At 38.0% G+C, this 10,977-nt stretch overlaps 2 protein-coding genes across 2 annotated transcripts; one reads left to right on the forward strand and one right to left on the reverse strand.

The window, feature by feature from the left end:
• The first annotated feature begins 264 nt into the window (after positions 1-264).
• Positions 265-3,210, forward strand: LOC145805769 (uncharacterized). The gene is made up of 4 exons (XM_082900972.1): positions 265-1,210; positions 1,477-1,745; positions 2,503-2,657; positions 2,889-3,210. The coding sequence occupies exons 1-4, from the start codon at positions 265-267 to the stop codon at positions 3,208-3,210; spliced, it is 1,692 nt and encodes a 563-aa protein (XP_082757098.1).
• A 5,639-nt stretch (positions 3,211-8,849) lies between these two features.
• LOC114318441 (uncharacterized) lies at positions 8,850-10,073 on the reverse strand. The gene is made up of 2 exons (XM_028265336.2): positions 9,554-10,073; positions 8,850-8,971 (listed from the first exon to the last, which is right to left on the reverse strand). Exons 1-2 carry the CDS (start codon positions 10,071-10,073, stop codon positions 8,850-8,852), a joined length of 642 nt encoding a protein of 213 aa, XP_028121137.2.
• Positions 10,074-10,977: the final 904 nt, after the last annotated feature.

Genomic DNA, 10,977 nt, shown 5'->3' on the forward strand with positions numbered 1-10,977 from the left:
CTACTTACGTTGATGTATGGGATTGAGCTTCAATGTTAGAAACTAACATGGCCAATCAAAGTAGACCACCAACTGACTGGAAAAAGTAAGAGACAAGGCTTTTTCTCAAAGAATGGATCATCGAAAAATCAGAATACGGGAACCTCAAGCACTTCGGGCTCCACCAGAAATACAACACCAATATGTAATTAGTGTGGTAAGAAACATCGTGGGGTTTGTTACCATATTTCGGGGGCTTGCTTTAAATGTGGTAAGATGGGACATATGGCAAGGGATTGCACCCAAACTGAAAAACAAAGAAGTGGAAAACCGGTTACTAGTTTGACCGGATCCATCCCAAAACCGAGGAATACCACAAGGCTTACTACTACCAGAGACAGAATGAGACAAAGGAGAGTCTTTGCACTCATTCCAAGTGATACACGGAATACTGAAGTTGTTGTCTTAGGTACTATCTCTTTATGTAATCAAGATACTTTTGTGTTAATTGATTCTGGATCAACACATTCTTTTGTGTACACTATATTTGCATCTAGATTGAATAGAACCCTAGAGTCATTGCCATATCTGCTATGTGTTTCTGCTCCATCTGGGGAATCTATGTTATGTACATCTGCGTATCATATTTGTGATATGCTTATTGGCAATGCTACTTTATATGTGGATTTGTTACCCTTGGACATTAGACATTTTGATGTAATTTTGGGTATGGATTCGTTGTCTAAATACTGTGCCACCATTGGCTATGTAGCAAAACAGGTTTTGTTTACACCGCTAGGACATGATAAGTTTGTGTTTGTTTGCAATGGTGCAGTGCCTCCACTTTATCTAATTTCAGTAATGAAAGCATATAAACTACTTAAGAAGGGATGTCAAGGTCATTTGTGTAGTATCTTGACTGAGCAATTTGTGAATGTTGAAATGAATAGTATTCTTGTTGTTAGAGAATTTTCGGATGTATTTCTTGATGAACTGCCAGGGGAATTGGTTGACAGAGAAATAGAGTTTACCATTGATGTTGTAACAGGCACACAACCTATTTCAAAAACCCCCTACAAAATGTTTACTATTGAAATGAGAGAATTGAAAGAGCAGTTGCAAGACTTTCTTGACAAAAGGTTCATCCGGCCAAGCACTTTGACATGGGGCGCACCGGTTTTATTTGTAAAGAAGAAAGACAGGACTTTACATTTACTGAGAATTGAACAAGGTAATGATAAAAATAAACACCCTTTGCCTTGTATTGATGATATGTTTGATCAGTTGCATGATCACAAGTGTTTTCAAAAATTGATCTGAGATCCAGGTATCACCAATTAAAAGTGAAAGCAAAAGAAGTTGAGAAAACCGCATTTTGGACAAGATATGGTCACTACAAATTACTTGTTATGCCCTTTGGGGTGACAAATGTACCTACGGCGTTCATGGATCTTATGAATCAAATTTTTAAGTCTTCTCTTGATGAGTTTGTTGTAGTTTTTATGGATGATATTATGATATACTCAAAGAGTAGAATTGATCATGAGCAACGTTTGAGAACTGTATTGCAAACCCTTAGAGAAAAGAAGTTGTATGCTAAATTAAAGAAATGTGAATTCTGGCTAGATGAGGTTGTGTTTTTAGGCCATGTTATCAACAAAGATGGGATTTCAACAAACCCACAAAAGATAGAGGCAACTGTGAACTACACCGACAAATGTAACGGAAGTCTGCAGTTTCTTGGGTTTAGATGGATACTGCAGACGGTTTGTAAAAGATTTTTCAAAAATATATGTACTTCTTACCCAAGTTACACGCAAAGGACAACCGTTTGAATGGAGTGATGAAAGAGAATTCGCCTTCCAAGAACTGAAAACAAGATTGACTACTACACCAGTGTTGACACCACCTTCTGGTACAAAAAATTTTGTGATATTTAGTGATGCTTCTTACAAGGGTCTGGGTTGTGTGTTAATGCAGAACGGAAGGGTTATTGCTTATGCCTCCTAAAAATTGAGACCAAATGAAAAAAACTACCCGATGCATGACTTGGAATTGGCTGCAGTAGTGTTTACTTTGAAGATTTGGTGGTATTACTTGTATGGGGAAAAATGTGAAGTTTATACAAATCACAAAAGCTTAAAGTACTTATTTACCCAAAAAGAGTTGAACATGCAACAGAGAAGATGGCTCGAATTGATAAAAGATTATGATCTCCAAATTCAATATCACCCGGGGAAAGCCAATACAGTTGCTGATGCCTTGAGCAGAAATTCAACGGGGAACTTGGCTTGCCTACTTGCTGAACAAAAAGAAATCTTATAAGACTTTGAGAAGTCTGAGATTCAAATAATGTTACATGAGCAATGTGGGTTGATAGCTGCCATTACAGCCTAACCGGCAATTATTGATGAGATCAAGCTGAGGCAAAAAGATGATGAATTCCTCAAGAAAATGATTGATGAAATTGAAGTGAATTCGAAACCAGGACATAGTATTGAAAATGAAGCGTTGAAATTTCAGAACGGATTGTGTGTTCCGAACATCCCTGAGTTAAAGAAGAGAATTTTAGATGAAGCCCACAAGTTAATATTTGCAATGCATCCGAGTAATAACAAAATGTATCGGGACTTGAAACAGAGTTACTGGTGGCCAAATATGAAGAGTGAAATTGCAGAGTATGTGTCTAAATGTCTTCAATGCCAACAAGTTAAAATCGAACATCAGAAACCAGCAGGTCTACTTCAACCTCTCCCTATTCAAGAATGGAAGTGAGAGCACATAACCATGGACTTTATTGTCGGACTACCTCGGACCCCAAAAGGTATGAATTCTATTTGGGTTGTAGTTGATAGACTGACTAAATCTGCACATTTCCTTCCTATAAGAACTACTTATGACGCTTATAGACTTGCCACTATATATGTTAATGAAATTGTCCATTTACGTGGAGTACCTGTGTCTATTGTGTCGGATAGAGATTCGAAATTTGTGTCAAGATTCTGGCAAAGTATACAGAGAGCAATGGGAATAGAACTGAGATTTAGTACTGCATTCTATCCACAAACTAATGGACAATTAGAACGAACCACACAAACTCTAGAAGATACGTTCCGAATGTGTACCTTAGATTTTCAAGGGAGTTGGGAAGATTACTTACCATTGGCAGAGTTTGTGTATAATAACAGATTCAACTCCAGCATTAGCATGGCACTGTATGAAGCCCTATAAGGCAGAAAATGTAGATCATCGGTCTGTTGGATAAAAGTCAGGGATAGAGTTTTGTTTGGGTCTAAAATTATGCAAACTACTACCAAAAAGATTAAACTTATTCAGCAAAGGCTCAAGACAGCTCAAAGCCGACAAAAGAGTTATGCGGATGTTAAAAGAAAACCTTTTGAATATGAAATTGGTGATCATGTGTTCATCTGTGTAATTCCAATGAAGGACCAATCGAGACCGTTTCAAATTTTGGAAAAACTTGGTCCCATTGCTTATAGAGTTGTTTTACCATCGGCAATGGAACAAATGCACAACGTATTCCATGTGTCAATGTTAAGGGGCTATGTCCGAGATCCGTTCCACGTAATTGATTATCGCTAAATAGCCCTTGACGAGAATATGGAATATGAAGAATGGCCAGAACAGATTAATGACTGACAAGTAAAGCAACTGAGAAACAAATCCATTCCAATGGTGAAAGTAGAATGGAAAGAGCATTATGGAAGAGAAGCCACGTGGAAGAAAGAAGATGAGATGCGACAACACTACCCACATTGTTTCCAACAGAAGATAACATAAGTTTGGAGGACCAAACTTCCCAAAGGGGGGAGGGAGATGTGACAACCCCATTTCGTATTATCCTATTAAATCATACGTATACTTTTGATTATGTGCTTAATGTGAATTTGGATACTAATCATGTGATTGTATATGTTTTTGAATTCATATTTGTTCATCGTAGGAAAATATGCTTTGTATTCTGTAATAAACTAAAATTGAGGGTCGTAGAGGCAACAGAAACCAAAATTGACCATACCATTATGATTAGCATAATGTTTAGAGCCTACGGTAAAATTTAATCAAAAATTGATTCGGATTAAATTAATTAGATTAACTCAATTAAAATAAATCTTGATTAATTAGTTTAAATATAGATTAGTAAATTAAGTTAATGAAGCCTATATATATGCTAAGTAAGGTTCTTCACTCATAATTTGAGCTCAAGAAATCTGAAAAAGAGAACTTTAGAGAGAGATAGAGAATGAGTCAATTTAGAGAGAGAGAAGGCTCAAACTTGGAAGATTGGTTGTAAGATGAAAGAATTGAGTAGAATCGCTTAACTCATATTTTGAGCTCAAGAAATCTGAAAAAGAGAAATTTAGAGAGAGAGAGAGAGTCAATTTAGAGAGAGAGAAGGCTCAAACTTGGAAGATTGCTAGGAAGATTGAAGAATTGGGTAGAATAGTACAAGAATCTAGTAATACAAGTGATAATTAAAGCTGTAGGTGAGTAAATGAACTCTATTTCATAAGCTTAAGTTTATAATTATGTGAATTCATAAAGAATATGTAGTTAAATGCAAGAATTGAGTTAATTATATTGAGAATGCAATCAAAATGTACATGTATGTATATATTTGCTATAACTTTTCACATTTGAGCATAAACCATGATGATCATGTTAAATTGAGAGTTATTTGATACATGCATTCATAAATTTTGAAGTTATGAAACTCAATTCCATGTTTGAAGATGATAGAAAAAGAATTCAAGCTAAATTCATACATGCATGAAAGTTTAGAGTTCCATTTTGTCAAATTCATGAAGCTTTGGGCATAAGAGATGTAATTCATCAAGTATTAATGTTTAATTACATGTTTCAAGCTTTTGGACAAGCCATGCATGCATTTAAGTGTTGAAATCAAGCTTGGAGCCTTGTTCTTCAAATCTAAAAATTCCAGAAATTTGGCATACTGCTCGAGCGATGGAAAGGTGGCTCGAGCGTACGTTTTGAGCATCCAGCATTTTTTGTAGATATTAGGGGTTGGCTAAAGCGACCAAATTACCACTCGAGTGTCCACCTTACATTTTGATCCTTGAATCGAGCAACTAGAAAGTTGGTTCGAGCATGAAAATGAACCATCTAGTACTTTTGCAGACCAAGGGGTTCGCTCGAGTGACCAATGTTGTGCTCGAGCGAAGTGCCTTGTTTAAAGGAAAAGTTGAAAAGATCTATTATGTTCTAATTTCTGTTCTTTTTCATTTCTGAGCATTCTTAGGCATACATTGAGCATCCTAAATAAACTAAAGAGGTAGAAAGAAGCCTATGAAAGATAAATGAATTAATGAACGGATTGAATTTATTGTGACCCAATTTCCACGTGTGTTATAAATTGTGTAGGGTCAATCGCGAGGACGAACCAACCATTTGAACACTGTGAGTAATATCTTAGTAAAGATATTTTCATGTATGCTATTTTCGAAATACTACTTATGTGGTAAGTTTTTTGAACTCATGAATTTGTATCATGAACGAGTATTTTGCTTGTCTGATTCGTAAAAGACTTTAGGGGTGCAACTCGGGCGGGCTCAACCCGAGCAACCCGAGCCCAGCCCGAGTTTTTTTAGGGCTTGGGCAACTATATCTTGTAATCTGGACGGGCTTAGGCAGATTTTTGATGCCCGAATTGCAATTCGGGCCGGGCTTGGGCAGAACCAATGGCCAACCCGAGCAACCCGAACCCGAATTCAATTTAATATATTATATAAATTATATAATATATAATATATAATATATATATAATTTAATAAATTATGTAATATATATAAATTAAGTAAAAGAGTTAGTCTTAATTTTTATTTATTTATTTATTTTTTTGTTAGTCTTCTATTAAGTAAAAGAGTTAGTCTTAATTTTTATTTTTTATTTTTTTTTGGTTAGTTTTCTACCATTAGATTAGCATCTTTTATGTCTACCCTTAGATTTACCTACAGGTTTTTGAACTCGGGCAATTCGGGCAACCCGAGTTCAAAATACAAAGCTTGGGCCAGGCTTGGGCAACAATGTTCGGGTTCATGGTCGGGCTTGGGCAGTGCCAAATATAATTCGGGTCGGGCTTGGACAGACCCCCAACCCGACCGAACCCGCCCGAGTTGCACCCCTAAAAGACTTGAAACGCGATTAATAAGCACGAAATTACAAGATTGGACCAAAGGTCATTTTGTATGAATACACAATGGGCCTAAGGCCGTTTGGTATGATTGATGAGAGTGTGTAATGGGTCCAAGGCCGTTTGGTATATTTGACAAGGACACAGAATGGGCCTAAGGCCGTTTGGAATATTTAACAAGATAGACCTAAGGTAATCTTACACATGAATTAGACTAAAGGTCATTTTGTATGATTGTTAAATTGACCAAAGGTCATTTCAAACAAAGAATTGATTAGACCAAAGGTCATTTTCAATGTGAATACAAATGTGAACATGATCATGACTATAAACACGCGTGTGAATATGAATTTGGAAATAATGGACCTAAGGTCGTTTTGTACATACTATGTGAAGGACCAAATGGTCATTAAATGTGAACACTATCTCGATTTTGAATATGCGCATAAACAAGATTATGGAAATGTTGGACCCAAGGTCGTTTAGTACACATGATATGATCCATTATGAAACATGTTGGACCGAAGGTCGTTTCGATTATAAATGATTGGACCCGAGGTCGTTTCGTTATGATTTGATTAAGTCTGTTATAAATGATAATTGTGCTTCATATGTATTAAGTACAAGTATGACTTGTTTATATGTGAATCTCATTCATTAACCTCTTTACTCTGGAATTATTCACTGGGTGTTAGCTGACTCTTTATTTATATGCATGTAGGTGAGCAGCGGGATGTTCAGCCCCAACCTCAGCCCCAGCTCCAGTGAGCTTGTGAGAAAACCAAGTTTGTGGAGTCAACCAAGGTCACCTCATGCAAGAGGCTTCACTTTGACCTTCCTTTTTGTTTTATTTTTGTGGTCATGTGTGACCAAGTTAGTATGCAACCTTGGTTTTTGTTAAGAATACTTTTGACTGATCCTAGACATGTATAACTTAATTATGTAAGTGATGTGTGAGTTATTACATACATGAGTAAAAAGTTTTTGTTATGCCATGTATGAACAACTCATTGGACAAAATTTAAAGTTTTGTTTTCGTATCTAGCCTCATCTCAATAAGTCTTTAATGGATTTCTATCTGAGGTCGTAGGTAATCTCAGGATTACTAGCCAGTTATGATCCTAACCTATAGGGGCAGGTTCAGGTCATGCCAACATACATCTCTCTATTCTTTAATCTCTCTTATTTTTCACCCGTCCCTAGGTATGGTTGATGGATAAGGTGAAGGAAGCGGCTCCCTGTTCTCGGTACTCAGCTAGAAACTACTTATTCCGAGCTTAGATTGTAGACTTTCCTTCTGAGGGCCTGTGGTGTGACTGGATGTGCGGCAGGTCTGCGACGAACATTGTTCGGCACTGCCCCTGGTTAGGTTTTCCTCTAATGACATATAGCATGTTTCGCCAACTAGGTGTGCAATTGACCAGACACACTGTGTCTTCTACTTTCCTTTCCGATTCAGGTGATAGTTCGAACGTGATCAGACTCGCCCTGATGATGGGATTGAGTATCCAGATTCATGTATGCTCCGTGCTGGACCCCCCTCTCGGTATACAACTGCTTGGAGGATGAGGGAGCTCCTAGCTCCTACTAACTACTTCAATTAAGATCTTTCCAGTGGGTGCCTCCTTTGATTAAAGAATGAGGCACAGGTGGGCGTATTCTTGGTAGCGGAATCTTCTGATGCTACAGGGAGAGGGCCACGGACTTGACTTGACTATGCCTCTCGTTTATTGCTTGAACCTTAGTTTTATGATGTAAATTGCTTTAATTAATATGGGAGAACAAGCATGTTTGTTTCACTTTTGTTTTGAAATCATGTAAGAAAGATTGTGGGTATTGAAAAGCTTCCTCTCATGTCTAATGAAAGGTTCATTTTGCAAAAGTGATGTTTGAGAAAATCAGTCAATTTTGTTAGAAACATCAAAACATATTTTTGCAAACAGCCACTACTTAACATACCTTAAACCAACCCTCAAAGATGCATAACCCTCGAATCAATTCCCCAATCAAGACTTTCAGCACCTCTTTCACCATTTGTATTGCCAATCGGATCTCCTTTGCAACCATACTCATTATAGCAAAGAGGGCCTAGACAACCGGATCTGGATCTTGAATAAAATGAATTGATCGATCATAGACAAGACAACAAAGTTGAAAACGGTTGGGGCCGAATTTCGCGATGAAATTGCCTACCAAGGGTGGGAATCAGGTCTTATATAGTTCACGATTAGGGTTCACTCAGGTATTTATATTCTCCTTTTGCGCTCTAATTTTTGCCAAAGTCGCCCTTTCGAGTTTTCAAACTTGCGAGCTCCACTTTATTTATTTTCCTTTTTCTTGCTTTAGCTTTTGGCTAGGTCGCCCTTCCAGGTTTTTGGCCTAGTGAGCCTTTCAGGGATAGTATTTCTTCAACTTGTCCGTGTTGACTGGCTGTGAAAACTCCAGCCCATCTATATCCATCAAAATAACTGCTCCTCCCAACCAAATTGACTTGATGATGTAACGACCAGTCCAATTGGGTTTGAACTTGCCCCTAGGATCGTAATTGAAGCCCAATTGTCCTTTAACACTAGATCTCTTTCATTCAGATTCCTGGACTTGACCTTCTTGTTGAATGCTTGAGCAATCCTACGCTGGCACCCCTGTACATGGTATAATGGCTTCAACCTTCTCTTATCAAATAACATCAGCTCTTCAATCAATTCTGCTGCCAATCAGCCTCTGCTATCTGAAACTCAGCTACAATCCTTAGCAAAGGTACCTTTATCTCAATTTGTAGCACTGCCTTTATCCCATAAACTAGAGAGTAGGGGGTTGCCCCTGTAGATGTTTGGATTGATGTCATATAGCTCCATAATGAGAAAGGTAGCTAATCTGGCCAATCCTTGTACGTTTCCACCATCTTTTGTAGGATTTTTTTATATTTTTGTTTGCTATTTCAACGGCTCCATTGGTTTGCGACCTACAAGTTGATGACTTGTGGGAGGCCACATTATATTTCTCGAGCAGATTAATCACTTCTCCCTTGAAGTGAGAACTGCTGTTTGGAACAATCTCGTTTGGAACCCCATACTTACAGGCGATGTTGTTTCTAATAAACTTGGCTACATGCGATGCCTTCAACACTGAACAATTGTGTTTTTTTGCCCACTTGGTAAAGTAATCGATTACTACCAAGATGAACTCATGTCCGTTTGATTGCTGTTACTGCCCTAATGACGTCGATTTCCCAACCTAAAAAAGGCTATGGTGAAGTCATGTTGTACAATTTTGATGGCGGGATGTTCATGCAATTGGCATGAATCTCACACTTGTGGCATCGCGGGACAAAATCAACATAATCACTTTCCATAGTTAACCAGTAATATCCTTGTCTGACGATTTTTCTTGCTAGCATTATACCATTCACGTGAGGCTCACATTCTCCTTCATGGATAACTTCGATGATGCATTTTGCTTCATCTTCCTCTACACACAACTTATGTGTTCCCAGATGACCCCTCCTATATAACTTGTATCCACAGATGATGAATTGAGTGGCCAAACTCCATATCCCTCTTTTGTCCTTAGCATTTGCCCCTTGAGGGTATGTCTCTTTCTCCAGGAAATTCCAAATTTCAAAATACCAATGACCCTCATCTTGGGCTTCTTCTATCACAGTAATCATCTCGTATACCGGTGTGTATCTTTGCTCTATGATAATTGAATGCATCCCTACCCCAATTGCTATGTCTACCATCGAAGCTAAGGTTGCCAGAGGATCAGCGAACCTATTGTTCTTCCTCACCAAATGTGTAAATGTTAGCTGTTTGAACCTTAAGATCAGCATATCCAAGGTCTGATGATAGAATTTCATTTTCTTTTCCTTCACTTTCCAATCCCCGTTGGTTTGAGACACAACTAGGTTTGAATCTCCAATCATATCCAATCTTATTACCTCTAGTTCTAGGGCAACTTCCAGTCCAACTATGCACGCCTCATATGCTGCCTAATTGTTGGAACTTTAAACCAAAGCATGAAGGACAGAAGGACATGGGAGTTGTTGGGTCCCATGAGCAACACTCCTATCCCGTATCCATATTGATTGGCAGCCCCATAAAATCTTCTAAGTGTCTTCTTCAAATTGCAAGATCTCTTCATCCAGGAATTCGTTCTCCCCGTCTTCTCCTCCATTAACTGGGTGATTAGCCAAAAACTTTACTATAGCTCTCCCTTTGACAGATTTCCCAGTGGCATATTGAAGATCGAACTCATATAAGCAAAAACAGCCATTGAGCCAGCCTACCAATAAGTGCTAGTTTCTCAAAGAGATATTTGATGGGATCTAATCTTGAAACTAGGATTACCAAGTGTGCTAACAAGTAATGCCTTAACTTCTTTGTGGCCCAAACCAAGGCTAGACAAGCCTTTTCCAGGGAGGTGTAGCAGGTCTTGAATTCTAACATTTTCTTGCTCAAATGGTATATAACATTTTCCACTCTCTCTTCTGATTCTTGCCCCAACATATAGCTCATGGTGGACTTAGTCATTGATAGATATAAAATCAATGATTTCCTTGGCTTGGGGGGTGACAACACAGGCATATTCTATAGATATTGCTTGATTTATTCAAAAGCATAATTGCATCAGTCATCCCATTAGAACTTCTTCCATTTCTTCAGCAAGCCAAATAGTGGTTCACAAGTTGAGCCTAATTTAGAAATAAACCTTCTTATGAATTGCACTTTCCCTAGAAAGCCTCTCACCTCATTTTCAGTCATTAGTGGGGGCATTTCTAAGATGGCCTTGATTTTGGACTGGTCGACCTCAATTCTACGTTGTGTAAT

Source organism: Camellia sinensis, chromosome 13 (assembly GCF_055761805.1).
Source record: "Camellia sinensis isolate YWXY chromosome 13, ASM5576180v1, whole genome shotgun sequence".
Taxonomy (NCBI): Eukaryota; Viridiplantae; Streptophyta; class Magnoliopsida; order Ericales; family Theaceae; genus Camellia; species Camellia sinensis.